We start from the raw sequence: 25,012 nt of genomic DNA, 5'->3' as shown, positions 1-25,012 counted from the left end.
AATCGCGGTTCGTGTATGATCTCCTCTCCCCCCTCCCCGCCCGCCGCCGTCGGGTTTCCCCGGCTTTTGTGAGCGCCACGCGGGGAAATTACTTTTTTTTTTTTCTTCCCTTATTATTATTATTATTTTTTATTTTAATTGCGCGTGTGCGTGCGTGGCACCTTTGACTGCCCCGCTGCCGGGAGGCAGAGCGGCTCGGGTAGCGGGGGCTCGGCGGGGGCACCCCCCCCACGCCCCCCCCCCCCCGCAATCACAGCCACGCACACGGTCACCCGCGACAGCGGCTCAGCGGGCGGGGCGCGGCGCGGAGCTGTCCCTGGTGCTGGCGCCGGCCCCCCCCAGCCCCCCCCCAGCCCCGGGGGGCGGCAGCCGCCCCCCCCCCCCCCCGCTCGGAGACGCCGCCGCGGTGCTGCGGGCGGGCAGGGGGGGGCAACACCCCCCCCCCCCCCCCCCCGCCGTGGGGTTTGAGCGAATCCCGCGACCCGGAGGCGGCGTGGAGCCCGGGCTTGCGGTGGAAAACAAGAAGCAGCAAACGCGCTTTGCCAATAAAACGTTAAAATCCTTTTTTTCTTTCTTTTTTAATGAAAGACGGTTTAACAACATTTAAAAATAACTTAGTACATTACTAGAATAAATAAACCTCCTATTAACCAAAAAAAAAAAACAAAAACCCAAACCCAAACCAAACCCAAACCAACGAAATCGGGTCATGTACAGAAATTAAGACTTCAAACAGTCTCGGATAGAACAGCGATACAGCGGAATCTGTAAGAATATATCTATATGTGCGTCAACGCCAATGAAATATTTACAATACATACAGGTACCCAACCGAGTACCCCCGTTTTATTGTTGTTGTTCCAAAAGAAATGTACCAAACCGTTTGTGAATTTACAAGCAGTGCAGCCTCGCTCGCTCGCTCCCTTTCCTACAAATTTAAATTTGGCTTTTCTACAAACAGACCTCCAAAAGGGACATTCCTCCGTGGAAAAGTATTGCAATTAAAGGTAATAAATAACCGACCGACCGACCAAATAAATAAATAAATAAATAAGCAATCGGATAGATAGCTAGACAGATAGATAGATAGGTAACCGAGCCGGTCTGAACACCGTCGCGATACAGCTTCAAAATCGAGAAAGACGGATATTGTGCTGGCAAGAAACCCGAAGCGACAAACCCCCCCCCCCCCCCCACGCTGTCACCCACGCGGCCACGTCCTTTCTCGCATCGGGAGCAGCGTGTGTTGGGGACAATATGGGAATCCCCATTAAATATGTAACGCGGTAAACAAATACCTCGGACAGTGAATCAGGCTACACAAATAATGTAGGACATCTACTATAGGGTGCCGACGCCGTACGAATAAGAATACTCGCCAGAGAAATACCTTAGGTTCAGGTGACAATTTACAGATGGCCAAAAGGGACGTTCAGAAGAAGAAGAGAAAAGCTCACGTTCATAAATCCTACCAACACAAAATATTTGATTCTCACTATCCTTTTTTTTTTTTACTTTTATCAAGACTTAGATTAAAGAGGTGTAATTAATTAGAATGAGCACAAAATGAAGTTGCTAGAGAGATAAATTAATAATTTACAAGGGGTTGTTTGGCAGTAATCTAATAATAGCTTTTGAAGACCAGTGAACACAGCAGGATCAGCTCTTTCCCTAAGCGTTGTAACTTCAGAGAAGGAAAAGGATAATAACCACAGTAAAAATATATATATATTTATATATTTATAATACGCAGTGTAAATGCAGAAAAACCTGCCATCTGTTTCTTTTTTTTTTTTTTTTAAATCATTATTATTATTTAAATCAAAATACTTTTGAGACGTCTCTCGCGGCGCAAGCCTCCGCTCTAGATTCAAGTTTGGGTCCCGAGCGAGCCGTGACACGGCGGCCGCGCCGCGGCGAGGGGCACCTTTCGCGCTTGCACCCAGGCGAGGTGTGTTAAGAATAAAAAGCAGCGGTACTTGCCGGGGCGGGTCCGGGCGGCGGCTCCGCGGGGAAGTTCCCCCGAAAGTTGGGCGCGGGGCGGGCGGTGGGGTGGGTTTTTGTGGGTTGTTTGTTTTTTTTTTTTTTTTTTTGTGGGTTGTTTGTTTTTGGTTTGTGTTTTTTTTTTCCTCCTTGCCGTTTGTCGCCGTCGTTTGTTTAGTTTTAATCTTTTTCCTGCGACGACGGCGCCGCTGCTTCCCCCCGCGCTGGCGGCTCAGATGCCGGCCGAGTACTTCATGCGCTTCTGCTTCTGGCGCTGGTTGCAGAACCAGACGCGCACCACGTTCTTCTTGAGGTCCAGCTTCTCGGCGATGGCGGCGATCTTCTCGGAGGAGGGCCGGGGCTGGAGGGCGAAGTAGGCCTCCAGCGAGCGCTTCTCGGGGGCGGCGATGGAGGTCCGCTTGCGCTTCTTCTCCGCGCCGCTGAAGAGCTCGGGCTTGGCCAGCTTCTCGCGGTGGGACTTCTCGGCCTCCTCCAGCCAGGCCTGCAGGATGGGCTTGAGGGCGATCATGTTGTTGTGGGAGAGGGTGAGGGACTCGAAGCGGCAGATGGTGCTCTGGCTGAGGGAGCCCACCCCCGGGATCTTCAGGTTGGCCAGCGCCGAGCCCACGTCGGCCTGGGTCACCCCCAGCTTGATGCGGCGCTGCTTGAAGCGCTCGGCGAAGGCCTCCAAGTCGCGGGGGTCGGCGTCCACGTCGCTCATGCAGCCCATGTGGGCCGGCAGCCCGTGGGCGTGGGCCATGCCCAGCGCCGCCGGGTGCATGGGGTTCATGCCGGCCATGTGGGGAGCGTGGCCCGGCGTGGAGACCACGGCGCCGTCGGGGGCCGCCATGGCCCCCAGCGCCAGCCCCGGCGTCAGGTGCTCCAAGAGTTCCCCCTCCAGCGCCTGGTGGGGCTGGTGGTGGTGGTGGTGGTGGTGGTGGTGGTGGTGGTGGGTGCCCGACAGGGCGGACGGGTGGGAGATGGGCACGGAGGAGGAGGAGGCGGCCGAGGTGCAGGGGATGGTGTTCATGGTGTGGTAGGTGGCGTCCGGCTTGAAGGGGCTGTGGTGCGGCGGGTGGTGGTGGTGGCTCTTGCTCGGGGAGACGATGTCCACGGCTGCCAGGGCTTCGGCGCGGGCCAGCAGGCTCTCGTCCAGACCGCCGAATATATTGCTCTGCAATTGCAAATAGAAGGCACACATAACGCTCAGCAGGGAATTCGCCTCCCCGCGCACTCCGCCGTGCCACTAAAACCTTCCCAGCATGTTAAAAGAGAAATCCTGGGGAAGGAGGGGAGGGGGGTGGTGGTGGGGAGGGTGGAGGGGGGGAGAGGAGAAGAGGGAGCGAGCGGGGCGAGGGAGCGGGCGCGACGCGCAGCCGCTCGCACGGAGCCAGCCGGCGGCGGACGGAAGGACGGACGGACGGACGGACACACGCACCAGCTGCAACGCAGCGTCCCAGGTCATAAAAATTAATACGGGCGGCAAGAGCCGCCGCATGCATAAGTTGGGCGAGCGCCCGGCGGCGCCGGGTGATTTGCTGCGCGGCCATGAAAAAATCATCAGGCGGATCCGGGGGGCCGCCGAGGGGCCCCCCTTAAAGCGGGGCGGCGGGCGGCGGGCACCTACCGGAGGGGCGGGCAGGCAGGCCCGCCGCATCGCCTCCGCGCCGCCGCCGCCGCCGGGGCCGGAGCCCGAGCCGGAGCCGGAGCCGCCGCTGCCGGGGCCGGAGCCGGAGCCGGGGCCGGAGCCGGAGCCGGGGCCGGAGCCGCGTCCGGCGGAGCCGCCGGTGCCGGTGCTGCTGGGGGAGCTGGCGGCGGGGGCGGCGGCGCCGGCGGAGGGGCAGGGCGAGGCGCTGTGCAGGGCCGAGTACTTGGTTTCGTGGAGGCCGCCGCCGCCGCCGCCGCCGCCGCCGTGGGGGAGGCCGAAGGGCTGCTTGCTGCTCAGGGACATCATCATGCTGCTCGCCGCCGCCGCGGCCCGGCGGGCGGCCGCCGGAGGAGGGCAGGGGCGCGGGGCCGGGGGCCCGGACCCCCCGGAAAAACCACAGGAGCCCCGGCCCCCCCCCCCCGCGCCCCCACCCGCCGAAAAATTAAAAAAAAAAAAAAAAAAAAAATCCCACTCGCCCCCCAGCCGGCTGCCCGAGCCCCGCCGGGGTGGACGCGGCCGGGAGAGGCGGCTCCGGAGAGCCGGGGATGCGCGGGGGATGCACGGGGGATGCGCGGGGGATGCGCGGGCTGCCTCCCGCCCTCCGCCCTCCGCCCGGGCGCTCGCCGCCGTCCGCCGCCGCCTCCGCTCCGGCGCCGGCCCTCGCCTCTCGCGAAGTGCCCTCCCCGCCGCCGCGCCGGTGGGTTTTACTCTCTCCCCTCCCTCCCCTCCCCTCTCGCCTGTCACTACAGCCCAACTCCTCGGGAAGGGCCCTCCGCGCCTGCCTCCTCGGCCCCGGCCCCCTCCTCCGCCGCTCCCTGCCCGCCCCCCGCCGCCCCCGCGCCCACGCCCACGCGTGGCTCCCGCACTCACCGCCGCGCCGCGCCCCGCCGCCTCCCGGAAAGGGGAGGGAAAAAGCAAAAAAAAAAACCAAAAAAAAACAAGGGGGGGGGGAAGCGACACCCCCCCGCCGCCCCAAACCCACCCTTCATTTAAAAGAAAAAATCAAAAAAAAAAAAAAAAAAAAAAAAAAAAGAAGAGCAAAGTGCCGTCGGGGGGCCCAAGGAGCCCCCAGCCAAAGAGCGGCGGGGCAGGGGGCGGCGGGGGCCGCGGGGGGGGAACGCAGGGAGCGGCGGCCGGGGTCTGTGTCCCCCCCCCCCCCGGCGTCCCCCATGGCGGGGAGCCGGAGGGATCCTCCTGCAAAAGCGCACCCCGTCCCGTCAACTTCCCCTGCCTCTGTCTCCGAAATAGAAGAAAAGAAGGGGGGGGGGGGGGGAGAACCGAGAGAGAAAAGAAATCGGGGAAAGTCAGTTTTGCTGAAGGTGGCCGGCTTTATTTCCATGAATTTCACTTTGCAGCAAGAAGGTTAAAATAAGTGCTTAGGTGTTTAATTTCTCACCTAAACAGCAGACTTGGTAATTTTAAGGGAAATAAAAAAAATTACATTGTATCAGCTCTCACTGTCGCCAGCTCGGAGAAATGAAATAAATCAAAGTTAAAAGCTTGAGTATCATTTAATTATGGTGCGAATAGCGCTTGGAAAGAAGTAGAACAACATCTCTAAACAAATTATGGCCGGGCCAGGAAGGAATTATTAGATTGAAATTTCATTTAGGCTCGGGAGACACAGCGCTTCAATATGTAATCTGTTATGCCTCATCTGATTTGTATGCTTAATTCAGCTTGACGAATTTATTAGTTTTCATAATAGTAAAAAAATTGAGCAGCACTATGGGCTAATGCATTGTGTGTACTATAAATTGTATGTCACCGTTGAAAGGCTGAAGTCTATAGAAATCTTTTATTAATGACAACATAGGAAAGAGGATTTTCTTGCAAGCCTTTAAGGAGTTCATGCCAAACCTCCGTGCTTCGTGTCTCAGTAGGCTATCAACATATCGTCATACTAATTAGGCTACTTCATGAGTGATATAATTTCAAACTTTAAATTATGTTCTAATTAATAAGGGTTGTCCAATTTGCTTAATCTTCAACAGGCTTTTGGCTTGTCTAATTAGTCTAGAGCATCTCCAACGCCCAAGAAAAAGCCATCCACAGTATTTTGGCGTCTTGGCGGGGAAGCCCGGGCAGAGCCCACGCCAGGCGCGGCCCACCCGTGTCGGGCAGCGGCTGGCAGGGAGGCAGCTGCCCTCCCTCCGCCTCCCTCCGCCGGGTCCCCGCAGCGCTCCCGGCCGCCCCGGCGCCCCCGCCCCCGCCTCCCCGCCAGCCGCCGCCACCATCCGCGCTTCGGCACCGGCGTGCCAGGAGGGGCGCGGGCAGATGAGGAAAATCTCCCACTTTCGGGGGGGGGGAGGGAAAAAAAAAAAAAAAAAAAAAAAAAAAAGAAGAAAATACCTCGTCGGCGGTGGAAGTCCGAGGGCAGGCAGCCTGCCGGTGCGCGGAGCCGCCGAAGGGGCTTTGCCCGCCCGGCTCTGCGGCTGAACTTTGGCGGAGAGAAGGGCGAGGAGAAAACCTCTCCCCGCTACGCAGTTAACCCCTCCCGCACTGAGTTTAATTACTCGCAATAGTTGTTCTAATGTATGCTGTCACACGGGAGAATTGAGAATGCATATCGTTAATATGAATTAATCTTGATTTTAATAGCAACTGACAACCCGTCTCCAAAACGCCGGGCGCTTCTCGCCGCTCCGAACGGCCGCCGAGGGGTGCAGCGGGGTGCGGAGCAGCGCGGCGGAATGGCCGGGCAAACTTTCCTCGGTGCCGGGCCCGGGGGCTGAGCCCGGAGGTCCCCGGGGGTCCCCGCGGGGCCGCTCCCGCCGCCGGCGCTCGGCGCTGCAGGGACCCGGCCCCGGCCCCGCCGCGCTGCCGCCCTACCCCGCTGCCGCCAGCGCCCTGCCCGCGGCACGGCCGCCCAGCAAACGCCGCGTTTCCCTTTTCCCCCCGCCTTTTTTAGTTTTGGGGTTTTTTTTTTTGGAGAGAGACGCCGCGATGCCCACCCCCCCCCCCCGGTGTCGTGAGGGACGCCGGGGGAGCCGCAGCAGGCGCGGAGCCCCCGCCGCCCCCCGGCAGCTCCCGGCCCACCGGGGCCGCGGGCCCTGCAGCCGGCTCTGCGCACCGGTGGGCCGCCTAAATAAAAGGACACCCCCCGCCCCAATACCCACGCCCACACCCTGACCCACGCAGACATCTGGGGAGAAATCACTGTCGCCTCTCATGTATCCATGTTCTGATTTACGATTAAAATTTAAAGCCGCGCATTCATATTTTACCGAACCTAATGCGCCCTATGAATTTTTAATCCATTAAGATGCGGGCTACACTTTGAGCGAACTCTACCTTTGTTTTGAGCGCAGGGCAGCGCCGGCCCCGGCTCTGCCCGAGGGGCGGCCCCGGTGCCCCACACCGCCCCCGGCCCCCGCCGCCTCCGGGCCGCTCCCCCGGGGCTCCGGGGGCGACCTGGCCCCGCCGCCGCGGGGGCACCCCGGGTGCGGGCGGCTGCGACCCGCGGAGCCGCGGCAGCCACCGGGCCGGGACGCCCCGTCGGGGCAGCCCCGCACCCCCGGCGGTGCCTCCGCACCCCCAGCACCCTCGCTCCCCGCAGCCCGGCATCGCCGCCCGCACCGGCTCCTGCTTCCCCCCTCCCCTCTAAATCCGGTTTCGGGGCCGGTGCGTGGCGTCGGGCAGGCACCGGCGGGGTGCACCCTCCGCCGCCCCCCGCCGCCTCCCGAGGCGGGACGGCCCCGCCCGCCCCCCCCGGCCCTTCGGCCTCGCCGGGGCCGCGCCGCCGCCGCAAGCCAAGTCGTCACGAAAGTCAAACTTAAAGCCCGGCACGATCAATGAAGACTTTTGCCGTCCGTGGCGCCTCGCGCTTCCTGGCACTAAAATAAATGCAAGAAATCGAAACTTAATTACTTGAAAGAAATCCAGAAATCCCTCTGCATAATTTATCCAGGCATTTTTCGTGGCGTTTGTGTTGAATGCACGCGTTTAACTCCGCACGCTCCTCTCCCCCAACGCCGCTCCCCTCGGCGGGGCGATCGGGGGGCGAGAGGCGGCCGGCTCCTCCCGGCGCCCCCCCGGGACCCCGCGCCCCCGGGACGCCCCCCGGCCGAGGGGCGAGGTGGGGAGAGCGGGGTCTCCGGAGAAGACCGCCTTTCTGCCCCGGGCTGGCCCGGCGCGGAGCCCCCCCGGCCCCCGGCTGAGAGCATCTCCTGGGGCAGGGGTGCGGGGCGAGCGGTGGGCGGGGGGTACCCTCTCCCCACCACCTGCCAGGTCTGAGCCCTGAGCGAGGCACCCGGCAGATATTTTCTAATCAGGAGTGTCTGGCGTAACAACCCGAGTCTCCTAAGCGTAATGGGAAAGTGCCAATAAAGTAACTCGGTTATTCTGATAAACTCTCCCCTTGCCTTTGACGATACCCCCGTGGCCTCCGCAGTCCTCCTTACGAACAGGGTGCGACACCTGCTAGCTGGGGGTAGTACACCCACCACAAGGCAGCCACGGCCTCCTCATTTGCCATCTAGCCCGGCTGATGAGAGCCCGCGCGGCGAGCCTTTCGCTGAATTCATTAGGACTGGGAGTCTGCCGGCTCGGGAGCAAACTTTATCATAGACACCTCATCGAGAAGTTGAAGTAATGTTATGAAAGAATGAAAAATACATTTGGGAGCTGCCTGGAAACTGAAGTACATTTTGATTTAACTTACATTAACAGAAACCTAATGTAAAAGTGAAGGGATCTAACAAAACCATTAATAATTTAAAAATAATTACAGATAGTCTATCCTTACTATTCATAACCACTCAACATTTTAGACAAAGCAAGCTGAATATTCTTTGTGGGAAAAAGATGTGAGCAGACTGCTAAGCGGGAGCCATCCGGTTCGCGCTGCCTCTCCTCTGCTCGCGTACGTCACGCATTCCCCACGGTACCCAGGGCACCATCCAAAAAAGTACTTTTCTAGGAGAGAGGGTGCGAGCTGGCTGGAGGCAGAGGGCAGGTCCTGCCTTTGTACAGGGCCTTTTGGCAGGCGTACGGCACAGATTTCAACCCCTCCTTCTTGCCGGAGTTGCTGTTTGAGGTGGGCCCAGTCTGGCAGGGGAGACCAAGGACACTCTCACACCTCCTTGGGCTCTCATGAAGCTCTGCCAGCCTTGGAGGCCCCAGGAAAGGCCTCTTCCATCCGTAGCCTTGGTTAACGCCAGTGGCAACGGTGACTCTCCTGTCCCAGGCTGCCCCGTGCTATTTAATGACAGCTGATATCAGCACCACAGATCATCTGCTTGGCTTGCCATGGCTCCGTACAGAAAAGTTATTTTTAATGCATCCATTTTAATTCAAGTTTCCATCGTACGCTTTATAGCTCAAGGGTCTTGAGCATCCTGCAAGGCCGTGATTTTGCCTGTGTTTCTGTTCGCTTGGGGTTTTTTTCAGATACACCTGCTGTCCAAACACAGTGTAAAATCAAAGCAGCTGGATATGAGGCAAACTTCACTGCTTTTCCCTACAGATAAAGATAAAATTGTAAAGAGGGAAATTCATAGACATAAAGTGGCTTCTAAAGGAAAAGAAATATCGGACAATACAAAGCAGATAAGAAATTCAGATTTAACTCTCACAGAAACCTATCTTACAAATAGCCTCACAGGTGCGATCCCTTCCTAACCGCTTCCCCAACTGCTCCTTGCACTGAAAACATTAAGATCTCATGGATCATTAAAAAAAAAAAAATCCTATAAATCACACTGTGGATGTCCTTGGGACTCTCTTCTTGCTGATTTAGACAAAACCCTGGTATCTTAGATTACCCTTCATTAATTATTTTCATTAATTTCCCTTGTTATAGATGTATTATCACAAATCATATTCCAAACACATCCCCTAATTAAGCACGAAATTCCTCTCTACCTCCGTATGCCATTTAAATGGAGCAATGAGAAGGCGCGTGTTCAGCGCGTTGCTGCCGCACAGCCAAGCCCGCTGCCCGGAGACTGGTGGCAGGCAGTCGATGCGACAAAAGATGGTGCTTGCATGTCAGCTATCTTTTGGGACTCCATCTTCTTCTGCAGTGTTTTCGAGGTAAACCTGAGTTCCTTCTCTCCCCCTTCCACCATGCGAGGTGTTGGCTGATCTCTTTATGCGTCCCCAGGATTCACCAGGCACCACAGAGCAGCCTTCCTTTTTCCAGCCAGGAAGAACAACCATGACAGGTGATAAGCATTGAAAAAGGTGATGAAAAACCACGTGTTTCTGAGAAGGCTGTCACCAGTGGATAGATGCAATTTTAAAAATGGTTTAACAGTTGTGTCACTGGGTCGGCGTTTGTACCTCAGAGCTATGAAATAGTGTGCTAAAATACTTATTTGGGTAGACAGCGTCCTGCACCCCAGGGGAGAGGTGTGTAACGCACGGCTGTGGTATCTGGTGTGTGCTGTGGCATGTTCTGTGCTTTCCATGGTCTCCGTAGTTTTGGTAAGGTCTTGCATGGACTCATCCTGCCCTGTGAATGGGTAGTGGAAAATGCCTGTGAATTATTCTGTTTTGTCCCTTTGATTTAATGTCCACACAATCAGAGCATGAGGGGAACGCGATCCTGGCTGCTGAGGAAGGCCCACCAGGACCAGCATCTGCTAGAAATATGAGATATGTGCCGAAGCATCTGTCCCTTCAGGACCAGGCACGCTGAGCTCCGGCCTAGTCTGCAGGCTCATCCTCCTTGAAGAACCAGGCTTTAATTCTCCAAAGATATATCTGTACATAAGAGCAATGATAATGTCTGGGGGGTGGGTCCACCATATTTGTAGACATAGACACTTGTCTACTGTTTATTCAAAGCTAATCACAAATCCTCAACTTCCCCCCGCCCTCTTCTTTTTTTGGTTAAAATTCAGTAGAAATGCATTCCACCTTTCCTACAACCTCTGGGCACACATCAAAGCCCTGCCCTTCACACACAGAGCATGGGCAGCTATCTGCCTGTGTTCTCCTATCCTTTTTTATAAATTAAATACTGTATGTTCTGAAGACTGTTAATATAATGAAATCAAATTGTGAAATGCCTCTGCAGCTCATATCAACATTTCCTATTGGAACCAGCCTGTTAGGACTATGTTATCACGAATCTCTCGGAGTCCTGAGACAGCAATCGAATTCCGGTGAGATCTCTTACCAAAGGCAATCAAGTCAATCAGTGTGAGTTTTGCCAGTAACATCAAACCTGATGAAATGGTTCTGTGTTAAGAACTGCAAATATACACACGGAAAAGAGGACAGATCAGAAAACGGGATGATGATGAAAAAAAAAATGCATAAAGAAAAGAAATGATACCCAGGAAAAAAAAATGCAGGAGATTAGTAATCAACTGACATATATAGCCTACCCAATACAGAGTTTAAACTGCAGACAACTCAGTTTATGACCTGTAACACAAGCTTCTGTAGAGGCATTTACTCAGAAGAACTCTTGTCCACACATCCTGCTTTAAATACTTCTCTGAACTGGGGTGAACTAAACTTGTGCTTAACTGCTTTACTGTTTGTTTTGACAGGGGAGACCTGGGACAACCCAAAGAGGCTGTAATTTTAAAACTTTCGAATATCATCATCAAGCTGCATATGTCTGCATAGGTGTCTGTTGCTATGTATATATAGTAAATATAGCACCAAACCATGCTTTTACTCGTTAACCCCTTCACACTCATGTTGCCTGGTAGGTTCGCTGACATAGTGAACTTACTTGAGTAAAATGCATTTTGTTTTTGTCGTTTAGGCCAGCATGTTTCCTTGGAGTCCGTGAATTTGTTGCTGCACACCCGTGAGACAGAGGCAACACTTTCTAACAGGTCCCAGCATTCCCATCTTTCCAGTGACTTGGGCTCCCAGTGTGCTTGCCTGCATCTCAAAGTGGTCCTGCTGGGTCCAGACACTCTAGCCCAAAGTAGGCCAAAATGGTGTGTGGGGGGGGGTTGGGCAGTTTTTTTTGTTGTTGCTTTGGGATTTTTTGCTGGGGGGATTTTTGTGGGGTTTTTTTTTTTTTTTTAGCTTGGTATAGTTTTTAATAATATTCGTGGACATTTTTGAATGAGGGGGTTGGATCTGACAAAGATTTTACAAGCATTAAAACTTGTCAGCTTTAAGTGCTGACGGCTGTGGAATGGCTCTTAATGAGGAGGATGCACCTCCCTGGGTCTGTCCGTGCTGGTGACCGGCAGGGCGGTGACATTGGCTGGGGGGGGACCCACGAGTGTCCCCACCGTGGGGTGGGGAGCGGTGCGGGGGGCTGAGTTACTGCCGCCCCATCCGTACGAACACAGCAGGGCCATCCTGGGGGGGACACAAAGGGAAATTAAGGGCAGCTTGTGGCTGCGAGGGGTTGCTCCCCTGTTTTATCTCGGGAGGCCGGGGCAGCCTAGATGCCAGGGTGATGGGCTCAGGACCAGGATCCTCCCTGCTCTTAACCCCCTCTGGCTCCAGCATACGGCTGCCCTGGGTGATGCTTTAGGGCTGCAGGGGCTGGCGGCAGCTGGAGCTCGTCCGTATTTCTGTGGGTAAACTGGGGTCAGGCCCTGAGGAGCTGCCAAAAGTTTGCTCCAGGTGGGATGATCCTGGGAGGTGCTTCCCTATGGCTGGGGCAGGGCTGGGGGTGCCCCAGGGCAGGCATCTCCCTGCCCCGGGCCCCTGCTGCTGGTTTAACAGGGAATAGGGAAAATTCCTCTCTCTTTTCACCTGGAGCCAAAAGGAAACCCTCCTTGGGATTCCCAGCAGAGCGCTGCACCCCACCTGCTGTGAGGACCGTGTGAGAGGTACACCTTGGAACAAAATACAGTTTAATTCTTACTTTGTCTCTCTGTTACACCTGATGTCCTTCCATGTCCGCAGTATGACATCTCATAGTATGTTGCAGCATGCTATATTGTGATTTGTATGTAATATCGGGCATGTTATTTTATAAAAAAAAATAAGAATGCCCCAAAGGGAGGAGACCTGTCAATCTAGAAAGAAGAGGGTTCAATCTGTACTCATCAATCGCTCAGAATACTTAAAAATGAACCGAAAGACCAGGAAAGCTCAGGAACCTGACAAGTAAGGGTTACGTGGTTGGAGGCCAAAGCAAATTATAAGTTCATCAGTCAGCAAGACCCAGCTGCTTTAGATAATAAAAGGTGGTGGTGGGTGGGGGGAACCAAAGCAAAATCATGGGGGTAGAGACAGTATCTTCTTGCAGGCAAGTGAGGGGAAGAAGGTGATGAAAAGGGTTTTGGTTTATTTGATTCAGAATTGCGCTCCAGCTGTGGGCGGGAGCCTGTGCTCTGTGTGCGGGGTGAAGCCTGGCTTGGGAAGGGAAGGAAGCAGGGCTGGTTTGCAATCCCGCTGTTTTGGGGCCTGCTGCAGAAGTCAGAAGACTTGTGTGGGGTTTGATGTTCAGTATTCTTATGGTTGTGTTTTAGCAGGGGTGAGCTCTCTACACACAGCTGTTGTTTTCACAGTCTTGTAGATAAGCTGTGTCAGCACAGCCTTTATAAATCCCATTTTTACCAAAGATTTATGATAGAACTGTAAATGTGTGCTCTAGACTGGTACCTTCCATAGAGGGTTTTAGTGTGGGATCTTATTTTTAGACGGTTGGTGCATTTTTTTTCTATGCCTAAGATACATGATGAAAAATGTAATTTATAATGTGACATAATAAAAATGGATGATCTTTGTGAGGATAGGAGACTTACTCCCGTACCTACACAATATCTCTTTCGGTAACATTTTGATAATGATTTTACATGTGCATTATAGTGGAGTGAGAGGTGGTGACAGTGCATCGGGCAAGGGTAGGAGCTGCTGTGTCAACTCTGACCTTATCAAGACCACCGTGCATGTACAAAGCAGTCAAGTTGGACAAAGAGGGAGGCAAGAAATGTTCATTCAGCAAAGGCACATGGCTAGATTTTGCTTTTATTTATTGCACTTTAAGTCAGAAATAACTGAGTGAATTGGAAGCATCTTTGCTGAATTCATATGTGTGTGAAATGCTCCAAATGTTTCCATGCTTTTACAAAGTTAAACCAGACCTGGGAATAGCTGGGTAGCTTTCTTCTGAGAGCTGAGATGTGCCGCCTCCTGTACTGCTGTTTGGCAAGACTCCCTATTTTAAAGAGGCAGTCCAATGTTACAGCTGGCTTTAAGACAGGCTGCATTCACTATTTTATTCTGCGTGGTATTGCCATATCTGTTTATTTCATTGTAATAATGGTAACTTTTTTTCACACAAATCAAGCTCTTACACGTGAAGTGGTGGAAAACAACAGATCTCTCTGTATCTGTACAAACAGTGGCTGGTCTTCCCCTTACTCAGGGACTTTGTGCACTTCAGGTGCTACAGGCATCTGCAAAGCAAAAGCCATGGAAATGACAAACAAAAGCTGGGCTGGTGCATTCTTCATTATGGCAAAGCTCCTGCCCAGTCAAAGACCAGCCATCAAATGAGAGTTTCCTCTGAATCCAGAGGAGAGACTTAGGCTGTACTAGTACTACTAAACTTGAAAAACTGCCGAGTGAAATTTGCAATCTTGTTTTGGTGGGTGGAGGTTGGTTTGTTTTTTTTTTTTAGTTAAAGAAATAACTGACAAACCAGAGACTATAAAAATTTAGTTGCTTAGTGTATACACACAGTTACCTTTTGAGATCATCATCCCTCTTTATATTAGGCAAGCAGAAATTCCCATGTATGTTTGCACTTCCCTAGTTTGTTAGCTAATGTACATATGAATTGGACCTTAAATATTATACTGGCACACATCAGAATATTAAGATTTCAGGTTATAGCAGTTGTTCAGTTTAGGGCTATAACATGAATTCTTGGACCACTTCCAGTAGTAAAAAAAAAAAGCCCAACTATAAGTCACAAAGAAATTTTTCTAGGATTTGTGGTGTTCTTGCCAACTCCTCTGGTGTAAAAGCCGCAAGTTGGTTTGCTTACCCTGCTTGACAGGTCATCCAAGTAGAAACAAGGAAAAGGGGAGCATCACTTTTTCAGTAAAACATCTCTACAGTTTTGGAGAGGACAAAAATGAGAAATTTAGTCTTTATCTGTTCATGGGTTTTATACCATATTTCCAAAACGCATGCTAGCACAAGTTCTATGATTAGCTGAAAGAGAAGCAACTTTGGTCCGAGTTGTCTGTCTACTTCAGGTTGCTAAAACTGCGCTGTTCAGAACTTGCCCCTAATTGTTATAACCAGCCATGAAAAGAAGAGTGGGAAAAGCATTTTAAAGCAAGTGGAAGACAGTGGGATCACAGGTGATGGCAGTGCAGGATGCGAGCGGGAAGCACATGCCTTCTGAGGACAACTTTTGTTATTTAGTTAGGTCAATGTTTCAGAGGAAAAGCAGTAAAGGAGAGCAAGGACTTGGTGCTAGAGAGGAAAAAGTAGACCACTACATCCTCAGGAAGAAGACTTTTTCTTCTCTGGCGTGGTGGAATTTAGTGTTGTAGGGAGTGGGTGTTTTTTATTTGTTTATTTGTTTTTCATTAACACTCACCTCTGCAAAAGGAAAATGTTCCTTCAGGACTGGTCCAAGGTGTGGAACAAACACACCCATGAACTGGGGACTGATGCTTACTACCTTCTACCTCAGGTAGCTGCCATCCAGCCTGGTAACTGCCACAGACCCACCTTTCCTATTGTTAATTCATATTCAGTGAGAGTTTGATTGCAAACAGCTGAAACTGGGTACTAACCCCCTGTGCAGGGTATGCTGGAGATGTGTGTGCTATTGCTCTTGGAGTAAATTAAACATAGTAGGTCTGGCAGTAGGTGGACTTGGTCCTTTTATTTTCCTAAGAAGCTGACCAAGTGATGTCGGTGGAAGATAATTCCTCTTAATTATTTTAAGTCATCAGGCAGCTTGTTTAGCAAGTGGGATGGCACATGAGCATGAGGCTGCCTGCCCTTTTTCAGGCAGGAGTGGGCCCTGGCAGAGCTGGGCTCTGCCCACGCCTGGCCCCTGGGCATCACTGGGGCTCGGCTGTGGGATGGTGCTGGGTTGCTGGCTTGTTGGAGTGGCTGCTGTCTTCTGGTATGCATTTACGTGCTGAAAAGCACAACGGCGCTTGCTTCTGGCTGGGGTCTTCAGAGGCTGCTACGACACCAATAAGTAAAAGTTAATTGCAAATTTATTTCCACATAGCAATAAGGGAAAAACACTTGGGGCCAGTTTCCTTTAAAGAAAAGGGGGGAAAACCTGTTCTACACTAATTTGATTAACCCATGCTGTTAATCACTGCCAGGTTTATGAACCTCTATTATAAACTTGTTACTCTAAGGGGTTTCAGTTCAGTGATTGAAAAACAGCTTTAGGGCCTGGGTAGGTAAGAGTAGTGAGAAGTACAAGCAGAAGCACTGAGGCTTTGAAGAGGTGTATAAATAATTAGCAACATATTTCATGTGGACTCTTTAGTCAAGATACACTGTCAGACCTGGGATTTTATCAGAACATGATGAAAATGTAGAAAGAGCTCTATATTTATTCCAGCATAACAAAGTTGAAATCTAAAATAATTCGGTATATTAGAAGCTATTTTAGGTCACGGGTAATAGCTCTGCACTGCTGAACTGCTCATTTGTTTGCTGCGGTTTCTTCAGAAAGCAGAAAGCGTCTGAAAGGTTCTTTACACTCTTGTGTCTTTTGAATCTTAGATCCATATTTCATGGTTGCAAAACACACAACACAGGTGAAAACCTGAAGTGCATCTTAATAAAGCACAGTGATGAATAAATAGTAGCCCATGCAACTTCAGAAGGTGGAGGGAGATATAACAGGGAAAGTAGAAAACAAAGGTGGGAACTCTCAAAACATGATAGTGTGGGGGGAACCCTCTAGGACATACTCATGTATCTCACTCTGTCGTGGTTTAGCTCCAGCCAGCAACTAAGCACCACGCAGCCGCTCGCTCACTCCCCCTACCCCGATGGGATGGGGGAGAGAATCGGAGGAGTAAGAGTAAGAAACACTCCTGGGTTGAGATAAGAACAGTTTAATAATTGAAATAAAGTAAAATGGAAATGATAATAATAACAATAATAATATACAAAGCAAGTGATGCACAATACAATTGCTCACCACCCGCTGACTGATACCCAGACAGTTCCCAAGCAGCGATCGCTGCTCCCTGGCCAACCCCCCCCCCCCCAGTTTCTATACTGAGCATGATGTCATATGGTATGGAATAGCCCTTTGGGCAGTTTGGATCAACTATTCTGGCTGTGCCCCCTCCCAGTTTCTTGTGTACCTGGCAGAGCATGGGAAGCTGAAAAGTCCTTGACTAGCATAAGCAGTAGTTAGCAACAACTAAAAACATCAGCATGTTATCAACATTCTTCTCCTACTAAATCCAAACCACAGCACTATGCCTGCTACTAGGAAGAAAATTAACTCTATCCCAGCCGAAATCCGGACACACTCAAAAGAAAGTGGCAAAAAGTTGTTTTTACTAATAAACAACAAACACAAATCCTTCTAACAAAATATGGGTACCTGGAAGCTAATGGCATCACAAATGTCTTAGATACCAAGCACAACACTGTTTTAATCATGGTTTGGTATAGCATCATTCCAGTTGGTTTGTTTGTTTGTTTGTTTTTTTTTTCCCCTCCCTGTTTATGTGGTAAAACTATTTGCTTTTTAGGGCTAGACTTCTGCTCTACCATTTTCAAGCACTAATCCTGATCTCTGGGGAAAAGCCCCAGCCCCACCTGTTGTAGATGGCTTTGCTCATTCCCACCTGGAGGAGGAGCTCGGTGGGCATCAGTGTGACTTCGTCCGACTAAGAATTCATCTCGGCCTCAACATAACCCAGTGTTGGTTGGTAGGTGGGGGATCCCTATGAGAAACCCAGACGCTCGAAGGCAGAGGTTATTTTCACAGAAATGCGTCAGCCTCTGCTACTTTCAGAAATGCTAATGGGACCTCAGCAAGGTCAGGACTTCATGAACACTTTCTCTGTTAACCTGAACAGAATCAAGAAGACAGGGATGGGGAGCAGAATGAAGCCCCCATAATCCAGGAAGAAGCAGTTAATGACCTGCTACGACACCTGGACACTTACAAGTCTATGGGACCGGATGGGATCCACCTGAGAGTACTGAGGGAGCTGACGGAGGAGCTTACCAAGCCACTTTCCATCATCTATCAGCAGTCCTGGTTAACAGGGGAGGTCCCTGATGTCTGGATGCTTGCCAATGTGACGCCCATCTACAAGAAGGGCCGGAAGGAGGACCCGGGGAACTACAGGCCTGTCAGCCTGACCTTGGTACCGGGAAAGATTATGGAGCGGTTCATCTTGAGTATGCTCAACAGGCATGTGCAGGTCAACCAGGGGATCAGGCCCAGCCAGCATGGGTTCATGAAAGGCAGGTCCTGCTTGACCAACCTGATCTCCTTTTATGACCAGGTGACCTCCCTAGTGGATGACAGAAAGGCTGTGGACATCATCTGTCTGGACTTCAGTAAAGTCTTTGACACTGTCTCCCACAGCATTCTCCTAAGGAAGCTGGCGGCTCATAGCTTGGATGGGCGTACTCTTTGCTGGGTAAAAAACTGGCTGGGTGGCCGAGCCCAGGCAGTTGTGGTGAATGGAGTTAAATCCAGTTGGCTATCGGTCACCAGTGGTGTTCCCCAGGGCTCAGTTTTGGGGCCAGTCTTGTTTAATATCTTTATCAATGATCTGGATGAGGGGATTGAATGCACCCTCAGTAGGTTTGCAGATGACACCAAACTGGGCAGAAGTGTCAATCTGCTCGAGGGTAGGAAGGCCCTGCAGAGGGATCTGGACAGGCTGGACCGATGGGCCAAGGCCAACTGTACAAGATTCAACAAGGCCAAGTGCCAGGTCCTGCACTTGGGTCACAACAACCCCATGCAACACTACAGGTTTGGGGAAGAGTGGCTGGAAAGATGCATGGCAGAAAAGGACCTGGGGGTGTTGGTCAACAGCCGGCTGAACACGAGCCAGCAGTGTGCCCAGGTGGCCAAGACGGCCAACAGCATCCTGGCTTGTATCAGGAATAGTGTGGCCAGCAGGAGCAGGGAAGTGATTGTCCCCCTGTACTTGGCACTGGTGAGGCCGCACCTGGAATACTGTGTCCAGTTTTGGGCCCCTCACTACAAGAAGGACATTGAGTTGCTGCAGCATGTCCAGAGAAGGACAGTGAAGCTGGTGAAGGGTCTGGAGCACAAGTCTTATGAGGGGTGGCTGAGGGAACTGGGATCTGGAGAAGAGGAGGCTGAGGGGAGACCTTCTCGCTCTCTACAACTACTTGAAAGGAGGTTGTAGTGAGGTGGGTGTTGGGCTCTTCTCCCAAGTAGTTAGTGATAGGACCAGAAGAAATGGTCTCAAGCTGCACCAGGGGAGGTTTAGATTGGATATTAGGAAAAACTTCTTCACGGAAAGAGTAGTCAAGCATTGGAACAGGCTGCCCAGAGAGGTGGTGGAGTCACCATCCCTGGAGGTGTTAAAAAAATGGGTAGACATGGCACTTTGGGACATGGTTTAGTGGGCGTGGTGGTGGTGGGCTGACAGTTGGAGTGATGATCTAGAGATCCTTTCCAACCTTATTGATTCCTAGTTTTTACTTTCATTAAAAAATAATCCAGCCACCAAGCCAGGAAAGGTGAAATTATTACTCTACGCTTAATTGGTTTAGTGGTGGACTTGGCAGTGTTAGGTTAATGGTTGGACTGGATGATCTTAAAGGTCTTTTCCAACCTAAACGGTTCTATGATTCTACGATTCTATGATTCTAAGATTTCACTCTTTACAGTTTTCTACCAAGGCTTTCTGCCCAGCTTTGAAGCCTGGAAGAATAAATCAAATTCAAATAGTGAACTTCATTTTAGCTCCAGTTTGAATATTTGGGCTGAGTGATATTAATCTTAGTGCAAGACCACAGGCCAGTGAATTTCTAAGTCTTGGGCATGAGGCTTTTTCTGCCCCTTCTATTTACATTACGAATTACATAGATCTGTTTAAATAATGATTACAGTTACTCTTTTAATAGCTTTCATGCTGTGCAGGTTTTGGCTGGGATGGAGTTAATTTTCTTCATAGTAGCTAGTATGGGGCTATGTTTTGGATTTATGCTGGAAACAGTGTTGATAACACAGGGATGTTTCAGTTACTGCTGAGTAGTGCCTACAGAGTCAAGGCCTCTTCTGCTCCTCACACCCCCCCACCAGCAAGTAGGCTGGGGGTGCACAAGAAGCTGGGAGGGGACACAGCTGGGACAGCTGACCCCAACTGACCAAAGGGATACTCCATACCCATATGATGTCATGCTTAGCATATAAAGCTGGGGGAAGAAGAAGGAAGGGTGGGGAGGGACATTCAAAGTGATGGTGTTTGTCTTCCCAAGTAACCATTAACGTGTGATGGGGCCCTGCTTTCCTGGTGATGGCTGAACACCTGCCCGCCAATGGGAAGTAGTGAATGAATTCCTTGTTTTGTTTCGCTTGTGTGCGCTGCTTTTGCTTTACCTATTAAACCGTCTTTATCTCAACCCATGAGTTTTCTCACTTTTACCCTTCCGATTCTCTCCCTCATCCCACCGGGGGGAAGAGAGTGAGTGGCCGTGTGGGGCTTCATTGCTGGCTGGGGTTATACCACAACACCTCCTTGTGTGCATTTGTATTTTAAGAGGCTAGTACTTAGCTAGCTTTAAGTTGTGTTTGTTCATTGTGCTTGTCAAATAATGTTAAAGGAATATGCTACGTTATTAAGAACGGTGTTCTCTATTTGTGTGTTATGTGATGTGAAATGCAATGGGATCCCTACAGAATATAATACACAGTGAAATGAGAAGTTACAGCTGATATGTGGAAGGAGATAGCATCACCCCTAATCCGCCTGGGCTTAGCTTGACAGCACATGAACTCCTAAAGAAATACCACAAGGCAAAACTGGACCTGATGGGTGCCTGCGGGCAGTGCCCATGACTCTGGCTGTGCAGTCAGCGTACGGCTGCTCCCTCCTGCCAGAGGCACAGGTTTGAGCAGGCCAGTGTTTGCCCACCCAAACAACTCTGCAGGACTCACAGACAGTTTGTCACAAACCTGGTGAACTTGGTGGCAAAGTCCTAGCTGCAATTCTGCACTGGTCCAGGTGTTACTCCTCCACAAAGAACTATCCAAGTTAGCCTTTCTTGCTATTTAAATTTTCACTTCCACTTTTGCTAAGAGTATACTACTCTCTTTTTTACATTTCTGTCTCTCAACTTGCCTTTGAAACTTAAATGGGAAGCTGTGTGCAAGAGACTAATGCTTAGGCACTAGACAAAATACCCAGGTAGATACAAAGCCAGTCCCTCCTCCTTAACAAAGCTGCTTCTTCCCACCCTGGTTTTAAACTGGAAGAAATGCTACAGAAATCCATAGGCTTCAGCAATGTAAGCAATGGAAAATGTAGGTCCATATATTCTTGTCTACCTCCAGTCTCTTCTGGTGTCCACTGGAAGCTGACACTAACCTGGCTATTTCATGCCCCACAGAGTCAGCCCAACTTATTTGGTAGCCATCTCTATGGTGTATCTGATTTTTATTTTCACAGTAGCCCATAGGGCAGCTATTACACTTGACAAGTGAGTGGAAACTGTGCCACTCTGCTATTACTTCTTAGTCTGCTAAGCAGGAAAGTGAGCCTTTTAAGTGCCTAGCTTGCAGGAGGTCATCATTAGTTTGTCAAGGTATTTCTTTATTGCTGTCTTCCATAAATGTATTTGATATGGCAACTCCTAGTTATGTTGTTTTGAACAGACAAGACGTACTGTTTATGAAAACAGACTTCTTAAAAGCAAGCTGTGGTGGCGGGTATAGGAGGAGATGTTGTTTACAATATTTTAAGCCAAATGGTTCCTTTAGCAGGAGGTTTTCTGTAACAAGTGAGAACGACAAGAATTAGCTCTCAGCACTTCAACGAGCAGAGATTTTTGTCTGTAATGAGAAGACTGAAACTTGTTTGACATAAACTACAAAACAACACAGGAAAGATGAAGAAGGAGGGCAGAAATACATTACTGAAGGTGAGGAGAAACAAGTTCACTGCTCTACTGTGAATTCAAGATTCTTACTCATTATAATGTATAATTACAGCTGGCATCATTCCAGAGAAGGGGTTGAAAAAAGGTAGGTCTTACCAACCATGCTAAATCCTGTCAAGGAACTGACCACAGCAGCATCCTACCTGAGTTCATCTGATCCAAATCATTCCCCTTTTACTCTTCTGTACCAAGTCCTCCTTCATGCAGAAATGCAAATTCTCTTTGGACTCCTGAGACTTGAAAACTGAGTAGAATTTTTATGTTCCTCTGTTAAGGATAAAAATAGGTTATCCCAAGATAGACAGTCCCCTGAATTATATTCTGATCTGAGAAAATGGGAAGAGTTTACTTTTGTCATTAAATGAATAGTCACTTTCAGCAACCAGTGCCAATGTCATGGTTGCACTCCTTCTGAATTTTTGTTGTCTTTCTGAATTTTTTAGCAGTTTAGTGATAAGTTTACTAATGCCATCCATATTCTATTTACTTGAAGTAAGATATTCATCCCTGTATCATTTAAAAGTAAATCTTTGGTTTGCTTTCTGAGTCTAGTATGTGACTGAGAACAGCAGAGAGATTACATATGTGGCTATCCTTATTTCCTTTGCAGCTCTCCCAAGGAGCAGAACTTGAGCTCAGCAAGGAGTCTGGGCTGAAGTTTGGCTGTCTGAATGTGTCTGGGTAGATACACGTATGTGCAGCCTCTAGGGCATGTGGCTTCATTTTTAAAAGCAATGATGGACCAGGATACTGTAGGACAAAGTGAATATTTATTGAATTCAAGCTCAGGATGGTTGTTGGTGACCAGATATTTCCTGTGTAATGAAATTGTAAGGCTCCTACTCTTTCTTTCTTTCTCCCGCTGCCCCTTTTCTTTCTCCCTTTGAGAGCAATCGCAAGGCTAGGTTGCATTGCTGGAGATCTGCTCCTTTCCCACCAGTAAATAATGTCATCTAAGCAGCAGTGGTTGTGCACAGATGACTCTTGACCCTGGTTTCCTGGCTCTGAAATACCTGTCCATTTGGCAGTGTGGGGACAATGATTTCTTTTCTTCTGGTGTAACTCCCAAAGGGTCTTCACACCTCACATATCCTAGTTACATTGATGTTGTTCTTCTCTTTCCAAGGTCTTCCGACAGCCTCAAAACTGGAGCTAGTCATAAAGTATTCCCTTTGTCACTTGCTCTCTCCGACTCTTGCTGGGTGTTTCATGGCAGCTGTCTCAGCTTCATTCCCCGCCTTGACCTGTTGTGCGTTTTGTGTGTGCGTGCTTCATTTCATTGGAAGCTTGGGATAAGAAATTGGTGAAGTGGTCTGGTTGGAGTAGGATAGTAGAAAGGGAGAAGCTGAGGCTTCATGTAATGGAACAAGTCTAAGCATGTGGAGGAAAAGAAGGTTATCAGGAGTAGTCAACATGGATTCATCAAGAGGAAATCATGCTTGACCAAGCTGATAGCCTTCTATGATGGCGTGACTGGCTGGGTAGATGAAGGGAGAGCAGTGGATGTTGTCTACCTTGACTTTAGTAAGGCTTTTGACACTTTTGACATTATGTCTCCCATAACATCCTCATAGGTAAGCTCAGGAAGTGTGGGTTAGATGTGGACAGTGAGGTGGATTGAGAACTGGCTGAATGGCAATGCTCAGAGCGTTGTGATTAGCGGTGCAGAGTCTAGTTGGAGGCCTGTAGATAGCAGTGTTCCCCAAGGGTCAGTACTGGGTCCAGTCTTGTTCAACTTATTCGTCAATGACTTGGATGAAGGGACAAAGTGTACCCTCAGCCAGTTTGCTGATGATACAAAACTGGGAGGAGTGGCTGATACACCAGAAGGCTGTGCTGCCATCCAGCGAGACCTGGACAGGCTAGAGAGTTGGGCGGAGAGGAACCTAATGAAGTTCAACAAAGGCAAATGTAGGGTCCTGCACCTAGGGAGGAATAACCCCATGCACCAGTACAGGTTAGGGGCTGACCTGCTGGAAGGCAGCTCTGCGGAGAAGGACCTGGGAGTCCTGGTGGACAACAAGTTAACCATGAGCCAGCAATGAGCCCTCGCAGCCAAGAAGGGCAACGGTATCCTGGGGTGCATTAGGAAGAGTGTGGCCAGCAGGTCGAGGGAGGTTATCCTCCCCCTCTGCTCTGCCCTGGTGAGGCCATATCTGGAGTACTGTGTCCAGTTCTATCCCAGTTGAAACCAGGACAGCTCCCCAGTTCAAGAAACACAAGGAACTACTGGAGAGAGTCCAGTGGAGGGCTATGAAGATGATTAAGTGACTGGAGCATCTCTTTCATGAGGAAAGGCTGAGAGACCTGGGTCTGTTTAGCCTGGAGGAGACTGAGAGGGGATCTTATCAATGGTTACAAATATCTTAAGGGCGGGTGTCAATAGAATGGGACCAGACTGTTCAGTGGTGCCCAGCGACAGGATAAGGGGCAATGGGCACAAACTGAAACACAGGAAGTTCCATCTGAGTATGAGGAAAAACTTGTTTACTTTGAGAGTGACAGAGCACTGGAACAGGCTGCCCAGAGAGGTTGTAGGGTCTCCTTCTCTGGAGATATTCAAAACCTGCCTGGATGCGATCCTGTGCTCTCGGTGAACCTGCTTTAGTGGGGTGGGGGTTGGACTAGGTGATCTCCAGAGATACCTTCCAACCCCAACCATTTTGTGATGTCTTATCCATGCAGCTTTCCTTCTGTTTGGACACAACTGTGTGCTGCTTATTAATATTTCATTTGTATTGCACAGGCACACCGCTAAGAATGGTGCTTATCTAGGCATAAAAAGGCTATTAATAACTGATCCTATATGTACCTATGAGTTTCCAGAATCTTATTACAGAAGTGATTCTTTTTGCTCACTTCCACTCCAGTGCTAGAGGCTCCACTTGCTTCTGCTTGCTTTATCTCCATGTAAGCACATGATTTTTTGATTATATAATAAGAATAGCTAAGAAAATCAAGAAGTCTAAGGATCTTAAAGGAACTAAATAATTCTTACAAAAGAGTTTACGAAGAATTATTTGGAATTATTTATTCCTTTTATTTCCTGTTGGCAATGGTATTTTCTTTACTAGAGCTGTCTGGGGGAAGAAAAAACGTGTGTTAAAGACAAAGTGGTGTGTGTTCCACTGTATTTTATCTACAGCTTTTGGTTTAGACCCTGATCTGTTACATAGCCATAAAACAGGGTTAATGTGATTGTAATAATAGACACAAATCAGGGTTAGGTCTGCTAAGCATAAAATGAGAATTATATTGAAGTAAAGATTTATGGGGCTACTCCTAGTTGTATCAGGCAAGGACAAAGCCATGGATGTCGTGTGTAAGCATGTGGATATA

The 25,012-nt window shown here is 50.1% G+C and overlaps 1 protein-coding gene across 1 annotated transcript; it reads right to left on the bottom strand.

The window, feature by feature from the left end:
* Window positions 1–2,215: 2,215 nt before the first annotated feature.
* POU4F2 (POU class 4 homeobox 2) lies at window positions 2,216–3,940 on the bottom strand. The gene is made up of 2 exons (XM_075709483.1): window positions 3,611–3,940; window positions 2,216–3,157 (listed from the first exon to the last, which is right to left on the bottom strand). Exons 1-2 carry the CDS (start codon window positions 3,938–3,940, stop codon window positions 2,216–2,218), a joined length of 1,272 nt encoding a protein of 423 aa, XP_075565598.1.
* Window positions 3,941–25,012: the final 21,072 nt, after the last annotated feature.

The sequence above is a fragment of the Pelecanus crispus genome, chromosome 4 (assembly GCF_030463565.1).
Source record: "Pelecanus crispus isolate bPelCri1 chromosome 4, bPelCri1.pri, whole genome shotgun sequence".
Taxonomy (NCBI): Eukaryota; Metazoa; Chordata; class Aves; order Pelecaniformes; family Pelecanidae; genus Pelecanus; species Pelecanus crispus.
This window is presented reverse-complemented; position numbering and strand designations above follow the sequence as displayed.

Bases quoted from the DNA above. Each gene is read 5' to 3' on its own strand.
- POU4F2 (XM_075709483.1), bottom strand. From the start codon at position 3,940: ATGATGATGTCCCTGAGCAGCAAGCAGCCCTTCGGCCTCCCCCACGGC. The intron at 3,158-3,610 runs GTAGGTGCCCGC...TTGCAATTGCAG, and splicing joins CCTGCCTGCCCGCCCCTCCG to AGCAATATATTCGGCGGTCT.